The sequence below is a fragment of the Solenopsis invicta genome, chromosome 12 (assembly GCF_016802725.1).
Source record: "Solenopsis invicta isolate M01_SB chromosome 12, UNIL_Sinv_3.0, whole genome shotgun sequence".
NCBI classification, from domain to species: Eukaryota; Metazoa; Arthropoda; class Insecta; order Hymenoptera; family Formicidae; genus Solenopsis; species Solenopsis invicta.
Genome location: NC_052675.1, coordinates 17108857 through 17126443, shown reverse-complemented (window position 1 = coordinate 17126443; position 17587 = coordinate 17108857). Strand labels below are relative to the sequence as shown.

The 17587-nt window shown below is 31.1% G+C and overlaps 1 protein-coding gene across 2 annotated transcripts; it reads left to right on the top strand.

Moving 5' to 3' along the window:
- Positions 1-411: 411 nt before the first annotated feature.
- On the top strand, positions 412-15096 carry LOC105195977. Of its 2 annotated transcripts, none has more exons than XM_039455490.1 (10): positions 412-621; positions 4924-6237; positions 7184-7383; positions 7471-7609; positions 7743-7967; positions 8273-8374; positions 11185-13015; positions 13096-13291; positions 13631-13865; positions 13973-14078. In XM_039455490.1, exons 2-9 carry the CDS (start codon positions 4933-4935, stop codon positions 13818-13820), a joined length of 4188 nt encoding a protein of 1395 aa, XP_039311424.1. In that variant the 5' UTR covers positions 412-621; positions 4924-4932; the 3' UTR covers positions 13821-13865; positions 13973-14078. The 2 variants fall into 2 exon arrangements, with proteins under 2 accessions (XP_039311424.1, XP_011159962.2); XM_011161660.3 differs by having other exon boundaries at positions 413-621; positions 13631-13805; positions 13973-15096.
- The last annotated feature ends 2491 nt before the right edge of the window (positions 15097-17587 follow it).

Below are 17587 nucleotides of genomic sequence, written 5' to 3'. Positions count from 1 at the left end.
CCAAAATCTCGGACAAAGAGAAAATTGACCAATCGCATTAATCAGTTAGCCACATTGCTCAAATGCGATTGGTCAGCTTTTTCTCTTTAATCTTATGTCTATGAGTATAGCATAAGACCGTTGAACCAATCAGAATCCTATGTAAATCAATATGGCAACTTGACGCTAGATGCTCATTGGTCCTGCGATCTTGCGTTATGCATTACATGTAGAATGGGCTTTATGCTATGGTTTCATTGCGTGCTGATATTGCTGGCACTAAAAAAAAGATATGAAATTCAGAAATTTTTGAATTATTTCTGCTCTTATTTCTGTTTGAATTAATAAGTATGCACTTTGATGCTGACTTATTTTAGCGTCAGCTTAAAACGTGGTTTTGCGTTTTTTATGAAGAATTTTATTTAGTATCTGTCTCGATAAGGTTGGTCTCTTTTTATTAAAAGAAAGGATAAATGGGTTAGTGGTATTGGCGCGAAACGCCATTTCTAACTTGCCTCGAGTCGTGATCAATTGAGATAAGAGGATACAGAAGTATACATAGGCACACGTGAGGTCGGAAGAGACGAGGATTTTGGGATTTCGGCGCGTCGTATTCGTTTTCACGGAAAGGGACGTTGCCAGGTAAGACAGAACAAATGGAACTTCGCAGATGACTGAAAACATCTTTTCGCGTTGCTCGTAATTGAGATCTTTTGCGTACTTGGCGTCTGATCGGGCTTTCTATTTTCTTCTAACCTCGTCACGTTTTTTTTTTTCCGGAACGGGATGAACGCGATTTGCATGTGATCCACGAGCCTCGATGTTTGCAATTACTGAAACCTGCAGAATTTATGATAACAGCACTTTTATTTCTTGAATGTCGTTTCGTTTTTGTAGGTGAGCCTTTGCGTGTAAAAGCCGAATGAATCTTTTTCTATGTCGCGAGGAATTTTCTCGTATCATTGAAAAGACGTTTTTAAGCATTGATCATTTTTTCAACTTAACAAAGTTTTTTCAATATGTATATCTTCGATCTATTATCTATTCGCACTTCAATTCTTACTCTTCCTTTTTTGAGGTTAGATTATTTTTTTGCTTCATTTTAATTAATTATACTGTCTCTCGCAAAAATTTTTAAGTTGAAAATAAATGAATGTTTATATTCTGAAATTATGAACGTTTTCCAACAGAGATGACTGACATAGTAAATCGTTTTATCCTTGTTTGCCAATATTAAACAAAAATGAAATGATTCATTGTGCCAATGTATCTTTACTGGAAAAATGTTCTATATGAATTTCAAACTTTAAAGGTTAATTACACAATGGTTTTTTTTAATTGATATGCTAATCTTTTAGTAAACTAGCAATCTTGTAGCTAGTCTTCTAGAAAATTAACAAATATATTTTTACATATGCATAGAATTACAGATGATTTATTTCTACCATCAAATTATAGTTTTTTAGTTGCTAGTTTTCTAGTTCGCTAGAAGTCTAACATGCTACTTACTAGTAAAAGAGACTATGTAAATTAACCTCAATTTTTTTTATGCAAAAGGTGTTTTAATAATAGCATTAAATATTAAAATGATATTAACCCTCTATTTGCAATCAGGGTCTTTTTCAATTTAAGCGAATCAATATTATTGTATAAATTTCAATTAGAAGTTTTAACATTTGAGTTAAATTTTCCTAAATGTTATATACATATAAGAACATTTTAATTTTACTTAGTCTTTATTGGCTAGAGTAAAATTAGTATTAATTTATTACCATACATTAAATAATGAATTAAATCAAATTATATGACAATTTAACCTGAATTTTAATTAAATTTAAGCAAAATTGAAATGTTCTTGTTTAATATCATTTAAATTAATAAATTACTATTGTTAAAAATGTCATTATCTAGAATTGCTTGTATTATCAGTCATTTTTTTCTAGATTTTTTATTTGAGTTATTATTGAGTAAAAAAGTTATTTGATAATGTAATAAAGATGTTGAAAAATAATACTAAATTTTTTTCAGATTTTTTGAAAGCCTAGAACACTAAAAAGATTTATGGGCTGGACAAAAATTAAATTGCAAAGTTAAAATAACAGATTTATTAATAAAATATTTTTTATATAAAAATAGATTATTGAGTCAACTCACAAAATTTTATTTGTAAAAAATGTTAAATTGATAACATGTATTGGACCTTATAATAAAAATTTAATACATTTATATTTATAGTTTCTTATGATGTTTTTCCATGTAGAACATATTGTGTAGTATAACTTTCATGTGTATTTTAATTTATAACTTATGTGCTACTTTAATTTTTTCTGGATTACATGATTTATATATAAAATTTATAGAAAAATATATAGAAATTTATAGAATAAAATTTTGATTTCTTTTTCGTGAGCTATAGATCTAAAATTTATGTTCTGAGAGTATGTATTAAAATTTATATCAGATTACGTAGTAAAGATTAATGATTATGAACTGGAGATTATAATTATCTCAATCAGAATAAAACAGGTTAAAATTAATCTTTAAACTGTGACATTTTTAAAAAATCACACAATTGATAAATAGTGATCTGACAGACCGTTATCATGTTTCCACTAATTTTATAAGTTCCTTGTAATGAAAAATTATATTTTCAATTTTTCTCAATACTTGTAAATAGGGGAGGCGGAGAAAAATGTTTTAATGTGAGAATTAACAAAATAATCTCATGTACAAAGTGTATCTAAAGTCTGTAGAACTTTATCCGCTGTATTTTGGAAACGGTTCAAAATTATGAAAAACCGCGAAATACGTATTTTGATAATTTTGAGGAGCTTGTCACTTTCAAGTCAAACAAACATTAGCAATCAATTTTAAGTGATTCCAAGCGTTAAAATAAAACCGGCTTGAATAACGCTTGAGTTATTCATATCAGTTGACTTATGCCTGAGTCATCTTCCTCAATGCGCTGTTTATTTCTTTTTTTATTATGCTTATCCGATTCGCACTGACTCGCGAGTTGATTTGCAGAGTGAAACGTTTCTCGGATCATTTTGAGAGGCTCTCTTTTAAGGGGATTGTGGAGATTGCCCTCTCAAGGGGTGACCTAGGGAACACAAATAGAACTCTATATTGTAATATATCATTTGAAAGAACATAAAATTTATTTCCAATAGATAGGATCAGATAATGAATGTAGTGCTGATATCAAGTATTGCCACAGTGTGGTTGTTGTTATAAAATATAAAGATTAGAAAAGAATAATAGCAAACTGTTTATTTCACTTTATTTATGATAATACATTACATAAATTGACATAAACAAGAGTACTTTAAAAAAGAAAAATAAAAATTAAACGTTGGAAAAATAAAAACTAAATAAACAAATTAAACGTTGGAACTTTTTATGTTTCTCTTTGGTTACGGTCAATTAAACATGCTTCGAAGTATTTGATTAAGCAATCAGAACAAAGAATTGATCAATCAAAGGATACTTCGTAGCATTTGTAGCGTCAACTTGATTTTTGTTTGATAAAAAACGCTAAATTGTATTACTAACATGAGTACATACATATAAACGTCCAGGAATGAGATTTAAAAATGTCTCTTTTTTCTAAGGAGACATTTTTAACTCTTAACTTATTTTTTTTAACTCTTATTGTATTCATTTTAATCTTATCGTATACATGTGTTAATAAGCTTATCTGGAGATTTGTTTACATAGCATGCTCCAAAAACAGTTGGATTACTTGAAATGTATTTGAATGTATTGGAGTGAATAGGAATATATTGAAGCATGCAACGCAAACAAGCCTTGGGCCTATCTAAAACTCTACTCGTAAACTAAAGCACTTCTCCGTCGATAGAATGGCCACAGAGTAAATAAAAACGGACTCTATTCAAATCCAGTGATGCGTTCAGATTTTCTCTTAAATTCTTCCAAATATTATTTTATCCTTGTCGTTTATGCAATTAGACAAGGATAAAATGATACTTGGGGGATACTCGGGAGAGAATCTGTGAACGCGTCTCGGGCAGAGCTGATAATTATCAATTTTTTGTTTACTCTCTGTTTCGCTTTATCGAGGACACGGGGAGGTAGAAGCATTTTAGTTTGCGAGTCGGGTTTGGGACTGACCGTCTATACATAGTACAGGACAAAATTACTTTTAAAAAAAAAACACATAATTTTATATAACTAAAAAAGTATATTAGTCCCGGTTTTTTATTTTTTGTAATTGATAATTAAAGTTATTATCTGGAAAAATTACGAAAACTGGAATTTTCAGGGATTTTTTTTTTTTTATTCTTAAAAATCATAGATTTTCATGAAGTTTATTGATATTCAGATGAATTTTTAGAATTTTATTTTTAAATTCCAATTTTATCTTTTTTTGTCAAAATTATTCCTTTAGTAATTTTTTCTCAACAATGTCAAATTGATAGCAATAAATATAGCATATAGGTACATCCACGTATATTTTCTTGTGACTCGCGAGTCTTTATAAAAAAATTAGCAACAATGCATCATTCTAAATTGCCGTTGTGTATGTTTAATCACATTTCGAATTCTATCTTCCCAGTGAGTGAGATCAGTGTACTGTGGGCAAATTATTATATGTTATTTAGTTCATATTATTTATTTTCAGTATTTTTTCAAGTATTCAAAACTCAAGTGGCTTTTTGTGATTGCATAATTAAGGAATATTTAAAAAAAGATATAAAATAGAAATATTTTAAATCATTTAAAAATTCTTTAATCTCACCCTTGGAATTTTGAATAAAATTCCTGAAAAATCCAAAAAATTTTTCACAAAATTTTAATAAATACTTTGACAATACCAATGTACTTTCCAAATTTTTTAAATTTGATTAAATATAACATTTTTTTATAAATGCTTTAATTTTACGATGGAGATAACAATAAAGTTTTTTTTATGACAAACAGATTACAACGATGCCGATAAACCAGGCAGCACTTGACGATGTTCGCACGGTTCTCCTATCCTGCCTACTGGCGCGAAAAGGTCTCACACCGTTACCTGTTCTCGAGAGGGACTTCTATGATCTAGAGAAGAAACGTATACCGTACCGTCAGTTCGGTTACAGTGATCTAGCATCGTTTATCCAAAGTATGCCGGATCATTTCAGTATCGAATTGTACCGTGGCAATACCTGCGTACGTGGAATCGCATCGGAAAAAACTCAGCACATAAAATCTCTGGTGGATCGTCAGAAGGCGGACAATAAAAGATACGTTTCATCCCATTCGCGTCAATTTTATCCATCGCACAATCGTCGTCAGCACAAGTCTCAACGAGTCAGAATCTCACATGAGAAGTTGTCTGATCTAATATCATATATCCAGAAGAGTCCAACGGGTGTGAGTCTAAATGTTGCTAGCACCTATGTACAATGTTTAGTGCCATACGTTGAAGTCAATAAAGAAGATTTGAGAGAACAACTACGCGAGCTAACGCATCTGTTGAACCTGGATGGGAACATGATCTATCCGATCCTGAGCAACGATTTGCCATCAACATCGTCTCATTCACAATCTTTTATGGAAAAGCCTTCGTTATCACAATCGTGGGACCCATCAGAGCTACGGAACGATTCAGCATCGCCTCCGACCAAGCAGACCGAATGTGCCGCCGGACAGGAGGATGATTTGTATTGTAGTGAAGAAAATGATTTTGTACCAGCTGGCTGTAGGATAACGCGTACCCAAAAACGTACTAAAACGAGTGAACACCTTGCAACGAATGTTGCTTATTATGCGCAAAGTGAACAAACTGATAAATTTAGTTACAAAGTTCAGAATGATTCGGAAATCAGTGAAGATGAGTGCTTTGCTAGTACAGATAGCAAGAATAACATAACACTGAAAACTCAGGACGTTTATAACATAATAAGTAACAGAACAATTTCTCGATTGGAGAAATTACTGCAAAAGCATCCGGAAGGTATCTGGTGTGCCGAATTGCCTGACTTATATTATAACGAATATAACGTGCCCTTGAATTATACTGTGCTGGGCTTCGCCAGTGTGCGCGAATTCACTTTTTACCTGCCGAAAATCTTTTACATGACACAAGTTAATAAAACTGACGATTTCCTATTATTCAATGCAGATAAGAGACCAGTTGTTCCAAAGACGGAGTCTACTGATATGACACAATCTTCGAATAAACGATATGACAAGCACAATAAAGTGCAAGAATACAATAATAATAATGAAGAGCCAATTCCATCAGATATCGTACGTAATAATTTATTCTCAGTAACATGTATAATATCTTTGCTTATAGTGATATTTTTCATTTAGAATTTCCTCTAGAATTTGTAGGCAAAGTATATTTTCTTGTACAGTATACTGTATTACATCATATTTAATAGAAAACTTCTATCGATGTGAAAACACAGTATAAACAATTGAAAAGCCTAACCGGTTATAGCTAGATCTTCATGTTGATATTTATTGTGTGATTTTGTATACCTTTTCCAAGTTTATGAAAGCACTGTGTGCCGAATAACTTTTCAGTCTTAAAACATGGTTCTAACAAGAAATAACAATATGATATTAAATTGAAAGTTAATTTAATAATAAATAATGCTAACGAGCATCTAATGTGGCAGTGATGCCAATGAAAACTCTTTCCCTAAAAAACTGAAAAGAATTTGTTGCGAAAAGTAACACCTCAGTCAGGGATCAAACCTGAAATTTCCTGATTAAAATTATTTGGCATGCAGTTTTGTGAACTTGAAAAAGGTATATAAAATCACACAGTAAATATCAGCACTAAGATGTTATGATTGATTAGGCATTTTGATTGTTTACATACTGTGTTAATTAATAATGCTGAAACAGTTAATGTTCATGAATATTACTATTAACATCTCTGAAAAAAAATACAAGCTAATAATGATCTTTTTAGTATCCAATTTTGATTTCAAATAGAAATCTTGTTTCTCATTCTAATTAGAAGAGCAAGAATAAATTCACGAGCAACAATTTTTATTATGATTTATAAAAATGCATCTACATTTTATTTTATTTATTCTGTTTTTTTTTCTTTATGTGTTGTTAGTTTAGTTAAATAATTTTTTTTTTTCTTAATATTTATTATAATGAATGGTAAAGGGATACTTGCTGTTTTTGATGCAACATAATTTATTGACTAAGATGATCTTATATAATTTTACAGTCTCCTGATGTTGTCAAGAGATTCGCTCCCGATGACGCAATGAGCTACAACGATAATGTAGAAAAAATATCGGTGGTGGAATTAAAAAAAACTAAAACGCACTTAGAGGTATACGTTATAGAAGTATTTCATCCAAGCTTTTTCTGGATACATCTTCGAGAAAACCGAAAGCGTTTTTTTAAAATGATGGATGAACTATCGTAAGTATATAAAGCAGTTAACCAATCTTTTCAGAATTTTTTTGTTAATGCTGGCAGTATAACATTTTAAATCTGTTTTGTTTTCAGTAAATTCTACGAGCACAATAAAGATTCATATGCTATACCAAAAGTAGCATTAAAAAAGGATTTGAATTGCGCATGCATTTATATGAATAAGTGGCATCGGGGTCTCATTAAGAGTGTAAAACCAGATTACAGAGTAACGGTTAGTACAAGTATAGTATAATATAAATTGCAACAATGGCAAAACAAAACAATAATAAAACAATGAATTTCAAACAGAATTTTTTAAATTTAATATAAGAATTATATTTTGATATAATTATTTTCCAAAACAGATATTTTTTTATGACTATGGTACTCTGAAGACATATGTAGCAGAAGATATATACTATTTACACAAACAATTTTCTACTCTATCTGCTCAAGCAATACCTTGTGGTTTATATAATGTAAAACCAACAACTATTGGTGAACGCTGGAAGAAGAGCGTGGTCGCACAATTCATCGACAAAATTGAAGAAACTCTTCTAGCTGCAACCATAATGTCTGTTGATGAGAAGGTGAGATTACTTTCTGTATTTCTAAAAGTTAATATGTCAATTTTTTATTCTTAATTAAATATTTTTGATAGATTTGCGTTTTTATTATTGCTGTCTTCATAATTGTCTTTGTAATCATTTTTGTTTATATTGTTTTATTTTTTTTAAGTTTCACATTAAAGGAACAATTAAAAATTAATTGCATTGCATCTTATTTTTAAATTTTTAACATTATTAAATTATTAAATTATATAGCTTGATATTATAGAATACAATAGAATTGTAAAATTATTCTAAAATTATTTATTTTGATTTTATTTTGTCAGGAAAATTCCATGTTGGTTAATTTGTATGATACGAGTGAAGAAGAGGATGTAAATATAACCAATTGGTTAGTGTATGAGAAACTAGCGCTAATTGGTAAAACGGTGCGTATATCTGATGTATCTATGTATTTGTCAACCGAAATAGAATCTTCTACGTCGATTAGGACATGTAAATTCAGAAACGATGTAGATGAATCGCGACATTGTATAGATAAATCGATATCGTGTGATAAGAAAACGTTTAGATTATTCAATGTAAAAAGCGAAGACAAAGGGAAAACCAATTTGGATAAATTCTTGGCTTACAAACGAAGATACCAAGAGGAGCATAATCAATTAAATAAATCACCGGATGCGAAATCTCCATCTGCTAAGTCTGTAAATGCTAATTCTTCGAATTCTACTACATCGTTAAACGCTAAATCTTCGGATACTATATCGTTAGATACCAAGTCTGCGAATACTAGATCAGAGCTGGATACTGAGTCTTCGGATACTAATTCGCAGCCAAGAAATTATCCGCAAAATGGGAAATTAAGACCTAAAAAAATTTTGTTAGAAAAATTCAAAACATTGAATTTTAATCAGAAATCCAATTTGAATACCTCTATACCTGAGATAAATACAGAGAATGAAGATGATGCAAGACAAACACATTCAAGTATGAAAATAGAATCGCAGAACAACGGAGACAATAACTGTTACGGTTATATGAACTTCGATACGAGAGATTCCGATCAAGAGGAAACTAATGATTTTGGATCGTTTAGGAGTTTGTATGGTGGTCGTGGTTTAATGGAGCCTGTTGATTGGTCAGCAATAATGGAAAATGATCATGTCAAAACAAAGGCTAAATTGCCTGATAATTTGGACAAGTCAATTAAAGATTGTAAGCAGGACATAAAAAATAATTCAGGACCTTGTGAGCAGAGAAATGAAATGGCAAATAGTATAGCTGGCAAACAATTTTTTCTAACTATGACCCGTATGGAAGATGAAATTTTTTTGCCCGAGAATAATATCGGTTATTCTGATGCTGAAAATAAGTCTGACTTCATAGAAACACTGAAAAACAAAACAGTAGCCAACAACTTGGTCACGGTAATGCTTAAACCAAATAACAAACTTAAAGAATTGCTTAATAGCGTTCAGTCTGAAAATGTATCGAATCTAAATACAAATGTTGAGCACAATGACGTAACTTCTTCAAATGGAACGGATCAGGAAATAGACAGAAATGATAAAGTGTGCCAAACAAGAGCTAATCGGAAATTGGAGAACAAAAATTCCAGTACAGATTCGGAGTCAACTATCTTTAATATATCTAATAATAAAAATAACATAAATAGAGAAATGTCTGAACGCTGTGAAAATAATTCTTTTGAATCCAATATTAGTAACAAAACGTATCATTCTGCATACAAACTAGTACTAGAGAAAATACACAAACAGGCGAATTTAACGAATTCCAGTTTTGTCACAAACGAATCTTCCGATAGTGAGCAAATTCGATCGTCGTCTTACAGTTGCAATACCTCCCAAGATACTATTATTTCATCAAATGATGAGCAATCTAATCAAATGGATGCGAGTACTCTCATCAAAACAAATGATTCAGTTAGGAAAGCTACATCAACACCTGAAAGATTATCTAAAAACCCAATATCCGATGAATTGCATAGTAGTTCCAAGGGATCAAAAAATCTGTCTTTAGAAACAGACTTTATTGTTTCTTCTAATCTTGATGATGCAAAGCATTGTGAATTGAATCAGTCCATTGATTCTATCACTTCATCTCATAGCGTTGATGATTCAGCGTATCAAACTGTGATAAATCAGACATTGAATATGTCAACAATAAAACAACAGACGCTGAAGATGGTGCAAAAAATAGAGGGTAACAACACTGAATTAGATTCTGACGATTTGACTTCTAGTCAAGAAAGTATCAATGACAAAAGTGACGAAAGTAAGGGGGACAGTAAATTGCTTAAATTTGATAGCATATCCAAACAATGCGAATTGATGAATGGTGATGCGAATGTGACCGAGAAAACACTTGCTCCGCCAGTTTTGAACGATTGCGATATACAATCTGATGAGAGTGATTGGGATTATGGGATGGGATCTCCTGTTTTAGAAGACTTTTCTCCTTTTTCTATCGCACAATCGCAAATTTCTGACATTAGTGACTAATGAAGTAACGCAAATTACTGAAATTCCGAACTATAAATTTACAAATTTGTAACAGTTTAAATTTACTATTTTCTAAAAATGCGTTATACATAAATTTATATCTTAATTATAATTATATATTATGATATATGTAATCATTTTGTAACATTTAAGTCTTACAATTATTAATAATTATATAATTGTTAATAAATTTTATTCTATGATATTGAATTATATTCTAATATAATTCTAGTATAATTTTTTATTTAATATTAAAATTATAGTTATTAATAATTGTATATTTCTTTTTATGAAATGGAATTGTAACTGATAGATGTCTATGTAATCATTTTGCGATTATATAATATATATTAGGATTGATTATATAATATATATTAGGATATTAATTCTGGGAAAAATTTGATCCTTATGTCTGGTGTCATACCTGCTTGTTATTGTGGTTGTTATTTACCACATAATAAAGAAATTGGATGTGCAAAAGTATGCGTGTGAAATTATTATATTATAGTTGACACAGTCACGCTACGATCTCATAAAGTGATAATTTTTCCCGAATTCTTACGATCTATTCTCTAATTGTATTATTCCAAATTTCTTCAGACATTTGAATATTGATTGATATTCGAACATTCATAGTTTTAAAAATATTCTTCTAATTTTATGAAATGTATCACTTTATTTGATCTTTATTTTTCCCTTTTGCTTTCGTCACTCAGGCCGATGCCGTCGACATGGCGAGTCTAATGAAGTATGTGCTAAACAATTTGAACCAATTGCCGACGTATTGCTTTGCGGAGGAGAACCCGATGTCCGACAGTCTGATCCGACAGTCTGAGTGCAAGGTAACACCGACCGAGAAACATGTGGTACCTCCGGTTTCGCCTGGACCGACGCTTCCACTTCATGACAATCATCCACAACAACCGGTGAGACCGCCACCAGGTTTTCTCCCTCTTAGTGACCAACGTATTCTGTCTAACGCATCGCCGAGAGATTTCCACAATGATTATTCTTTCACAAATATGTTGAATGCAAATACTCCGATCTTTGGCAACACGGAGCCAACACCGACGAAAAATCCGTTCCTGGCTGAACAACAATTTGTTCCTGGCGACATGTACAAACACTACATGTCGGTCATAGATAATAATAAAAAGTTACAGCTCAAGGTGAACGAAATCCTTCACGATCTGCTAGAACGTTCGTCGCTCTCATTCGATGATCATGTTCAGTTGAATAAGATGTTACAGATTATTGAGGATTCTTTATCAAGACAAAAAAATAAAGCTGTCGTGAAAACTTCGTCAGCGTCCAATTTTACGAGTGGAACGACGTCAAACGTTTCTGCTAATTTGGCTCAGAAGACCTCGTATAATTTAAGCAGCGACACATTCGCGCGTCAGGAGTTGAATTCAAATACTTTTTCGATGTCGAATCCGTTCGGTATGAATGGCAATGATAGACCGCAGAATAACGCCACATGTTTTACTTATGATAAAGACGGTTTTGCTTTTAAAACCAATTGGAGCCAATCCGGCGACGTGAGTCCATGTATGCAAATGCCTCCTTCGACAACTCCAAGTCCCACACCTTCAATGTTCGTCAATCATGTACCACCGACCAATATCTTTTCTCCAAAAGTCAGTCAAGAAAACGTTCCTTTGGTGACGTCAGTACCTCCAGCGGCTCCAACGAGTGTTGGTGCTCCCACTAATGTCTCAGAAATTCTGGATAATGTAAATGTCCAGTTCACTAATATGCTCAAAGATACGAATCCCTTTAAAGTTTCGATGACTGGAATACATATACCGGAGACGCAAAATGAGCGAAGAGATCATAATTACGATGCGAAACTCGCATCGTATCTCTCTGCTTCAAATTCGCAAAGCCACCCTTCAAAAACGGAAACTGCGAACATTCACCCGAGGAACAATTGCTTTATGCCTGCAGGGCATGCTAGTGAAAATTACACTTCGAAAATCGTCTATGAATCCGGTCCAGTAATGTACAATACGCAGAGCAAGCGAGCAGGCGTAGATGCAAGACTAAGTGCATGTAATTACGATAACGTTCAGAACGCTCAGTTTCTCGAATTAGGACAATATAATATGAAATCGACATCGCAACCTGCGAATACTTTGCACACTCAACATAAAACAATAAATGACCAGATGACGAGAGAGCAAGTTAACGGCTATGTCACTCAACCATCAACATATTATATGCAAAACTCTCAGTCAGTAACAAATCACGAACCTTATTATCAGCAATATGGTAATGCGAATAATTTGCCTTCGTCGACGCAAAGTTGGAATTCAGAATATTTGGTCAATTCAAAGTTCCAAAATAGTGTTCCGTTATCGAATTGCAACGAGAATACTTCATACGCATCATCAGTTACTTTACCTCAAGATTGGAGTTATTACAACAGAAGAAATTCCATAGAGAAAGAAGCGACCGACTCTTATACGAGTTCCTGGCCTAACACTGAATCCATTCAGCACAAGAATGTGGCTTCTAATAATAATTTCCTGTTTCAACAAATTGGTACGATTAAGCATTAAATATTAGCTTGAGTTGTTTTCTTTCGATGTTGTGTATGGAACTAATTAGTAATTTTTTCGTAGACTCAGTTAAGGGGATAACGTTTTTATTTAACATCGAACAGGACGGTTGGATACTTACAGATGAGTTTGTAGAAACCTTTACAAATCTTAAATTGCATTCTCAATTGTTGGCAACAATAGAAACATTGAATATAAAAATTGTTTTCAAAGAAATCCAGAGATCCGACTATCCGATACAATTTTCACAGTTAGACAGGTAAATTTGCAATATTTTAATTTGCAATGTGTACAAGTAAAATTTTTAATTTTTATAAGATATGAATTCTCGAAACGGGTTATATTTCTCATTCTTTCTCACTTCATTTTCAACACACTTAACTCTGTATAAAAGAGAATTATGATCAGAATTACCCTAGTAATTCTAGGGTAGCATCGTAGCATAGTATTTGCAATCATATAATAGTTACAAATACATATCTTCACTGTATATTAAACATTGTATTAAATATATGATAGTACATTTTACATTATTATGATTTAATGCGTAATCTTTGGAATAAAGTTTTTATGAAAGAGTATACTTTTATTATTTTAGGTATCCTCTGAAAGTTCCTCGTGATTCTGAAAAGCGCATAATTTCCATTAATTTAATTTCGTTACAAAATGCTTTGACATTATTGCATAAGCTGAAGATTATTTCGCGTGATGAAATAGACAAGGCTTTTAAAAGGAATGAATTCCTGGAAGGTTCCGTTCTACCTACTTTGTGGGTGAGTGACTATTAAAATGAATGTGGTGTGTCTTAAAACATCTGAATGTTTGATATTAAGGTGAATACATATTATTTGCATGAATATTGTTTTTATTTTACATTTTATGTTCTGTAAAATACTTTCTGCTCAAAATATGGAATAATTGATTAATCTTTTTATTCCAGACTTTAATCGTCAATTATCGCGATTTGAAACGACGTATTGAACTTTGTTCAAATTATATGAATGTTTGAGGCAAATTTATGCTGTTATGAGCAAATGAATCGCGTGATTTATAATCTGACTGACATTTAATGTGTTGATGTTAAAGTAATGTAACTGCTAGTATTTTCTTTAATAAGAAATTAACGGAAGATAAACTTATGAAATTTAAGTAAATGATAGTAGTACTATTCAAATAACTTATTTACATTACGAATGTAAATATTACTTATTTGTAGTAAATATCTTTGAAGTAAACGTTATTAGTTTGATATAAAATAGTTATTTGAATGAGTAGTTACTACTAATAACATATTTAATTAAATTTTTTCTCTTAATGTATTATAGTAATTACAATATAGGACATTGTGTATAAGTTTTATTTTTTTACTTTTAAATGTAATCATAAATTTACATTACATCTCCAAGTTACCATGGGCGCTATACTTATAAGGCTTTGTGTTTACAATGTACTAAAAATCGATCTCGAATGGAGAGAGAACTAATCATTAATCAGGCGGAATTGTACAAATATGATTGACCAATTCTCTCTCTTCCCCCCTCTCTCTCTCTCTCCCCCTTCCCCTCTCTCTCTCTCTTTTCTCTGTCCAAGATCGGACCGATTTGTAGAATCGTGGATACAAAGCTTGACATTGCTTCTAATAAGATATGAAAAAATAAAATGTGTACCAATGATGAAGACTGATTTAGATTGTAAGAAATAAGAGAATTTTTTTTTGAGTTTTGCTATACCTTTTTTTTCGTAATTAGTCCCCTTTCTCCCTTCTCAGTAATTGGTTCATCAAAGCAGTTCAATTTTACTATATCAGAATTGATATTGTTTTCGATTATACCTAGATAATAATATTCTCATTTACTCTATTATTTTTGTAGTTAAGTATATACCTACATTTTTTTTATTTAGATATATAAGTCATTATTATTATAATAATATCTGATTAAGTATAGCTGCAATAACGATTAAGAGATTTTTGTAATTTTTATCTGATGACGCGATATATGTAAGAATAACCGATATATTTGATGTTGACAAAGAATTATTAAAATATATCTCGTTTAAAAAATCTGCGATGGTGATTGTGCTCACTTATATCCCCAGTGTCAAGAAGGTTTTTATCAAATCTTTTTTGAAATGGAAGAAATGTTAAAATTGAATCAAGATTTGTATTATCTAAGCTGTTTTCTTGTAACTTAAGAAAATGAATGCTGTTGCATGTAATAGTATTATCTCTATCTTTTTTATATGAGTAATTAAATTTTACGTTAAATTTACATTAGTGCTTCACTTTACTTTTAGATAATTTTATCCATGAGATATCTTCCAGAAAATAATAATAATTTTTAATAAAAAAATAGTATATTTTGTATCAAAAGTTAATAATATGAAGAATAGCTATTTGTTACATGCATAATCAGAGGTTTCAGTGAAGAAAACAAGTTAATTGATGAATATCTTTGTTTGAAGATAGCTATCAGGAAATATGAAGGAAGCAAACATAAAATTTTACATTAAATATTAAAAAATAAATTATTGTAAATAACAAAATAAATTATAAAATAAATAAGATGAAATTTTGTGCTATTATTAGACTGCAGTAAATCTTTATTTCATATTTACACCTCGTGGAGGAGATAAATTTATGAGAAATTTCAAGAAGCTCGGAACATCGTTGAATAAAATTCCAAGATATTTGAAAATTGGATTTTTTATGAGCAATATTTCTAGATAAAAATTCTTGGTGAAAGTTTTGTATCAGACAGAAATTTGAAATATCGATATATCACGTCCTCGAGTCCGAGATTCTCGATATTTTTAACATGGCGTCTAGCAGACAATCGTGATTAGTCGTGATCGAGAATTCATAGCTGTTCATAGCTCGACAACATTCTGCAGTCTTTCTGTAGAACTTTTTGATTCGAAATCAAATTTTTCATCGCGTGGAAAAATGGCCGAGGGTGAAGAAAAGCTCACGGGTTTGGCGAAACACTTCAACAGCCAAACCGCGTACGGTCGAGCTAACGTAAGTGAACTTAACCTTCAAAATTATCGACGTTTGTACGACGTTTGTCTCCACGAGTCTATTTATCCATGAATAGATATGCGAGTGCCCGATTTATTTTTCAGGTAACGAAGGCTACGTACGCTGGTATAGGATTGATTGTCTTGTACTTCTACTTGAGGAAGAGCAAAAAGACGTAGCTCTTGGACGGGACCGCAGTTGCGTTATGTAATAACGATACATATGCCGTATCATAATATTCTTCAAATAAATGTAGTCGAAAGATCTTTTTTTTTTGTAAATCTATCTCGTTCTTGGTACTCGTTCTAATTAGTCTGTAACTGTCTAACAATAACAGATAACCATTTGCTAAAGATGTAACATGCGACATCGAACAGTCACATTTAATCAAGAAAATGGTTTCATATTCGTTGCTTATTTTGCTGAGATTGTAACAAAAAAAGAGTATCAAAACAAGTTGTTGAAGAAGAGATGATTAAACAGAGATATTTAATTTCTATTGCATACTTGTATTTTACAATACATTCACCCTGCTCTTGTCAATATTTTAGAGAAACTGTAATCTAATCCTTTAATTTCCCACATCATGTCTCATTTAATGTTTTTAGATGTAATTATAGTTAATTGATAGTATGGTTGTAAGATTATTTAATTTTGTAATAATCTTTGTTCATACTAAGATCTGTCTTGAGGCCATTCTACTATTGTAGAATAGCGTAAATGTAGTTATATAAGTGGTTGTAAAGTGTTGTAAGGTGCAGTCATTTGTCCATTTCTATTAATGTAAATTAACTTTAAGCTCTGTTTTACTTACTCATAGAACTAAAAAGAAGATAAAAAGAAATTAAACTGAGATTAAAACTAATTAGCTTTGGTAAAAATGGACAACTTTGTGGTACAATCACTTAAAACTATGATTATGCTATTGTAGAACAGTCCTTACATGGATTAACATCTTGTTACAAGGGATTGAATAATTGTAACTCATGCATTGATTGTGCGAATTTATTTTATGTACAATAAAATTGATTTAAAGCACATTTGAGTGGTAAAGTGGACATATGTAGTTTACACGAGTGGCGAAATGTATTTCTAGCCGTGTTAGACTATAGAGAGCTACGTGAAAACATTTGTACGATATGCTTTGGCAGCAATGGAATAGAATTATTGGCTGGAATAGAAGTAATTCAAGATTTACATTTTTTTGCGATAAAAAATTATATTTAGCATTCATAAATATGTTTTCATTTAAGTGTTAAATATTTCAATTTTTATCAAGTATTATTAAATGTATAAGGGGGAAAAATACAGAGGTATTTAATAATTAAAAAAAGTTTTTAAATTAAATTTTGTGAAATAAATTTTACATTGATGTTTTTTAATTTATTTAATTAAAAATAGACAACACAAATCAGTGCAGTTTTTTCCAGCCATTGTTCATTATTATTCGGTGATCCTACATTATATTTACAAGAATGAGGACATGATAGACAGCAAGATGGATAATATATGTACAGATCGTCATTGTGTATATTA

Bases quoted from the DNA above. Each gene is read 5' to 3' on its own strand.
- LOC105195977 (XM_011161660.3), top strand. From the start codon at position 4,933: ATGCCGATAAACCAGGCAGCACTTGACGATGTTCGCACGGTTCTCCTA. The intron at 6,238-7,183 runs GTACGTAATAAT...ATAATTTTACAG, and splicing joins AGCCAATTCCATCAGATATC to TCTCCTGATGTTGTCAAGAG. The intron at 7,968-8,272 runs GTGAGATTACTT...TTATTTTGTCAG, and splicing joins TAATGTCTGTTGATGAGAAG to GAAAATTCCATGTTGGTTAA.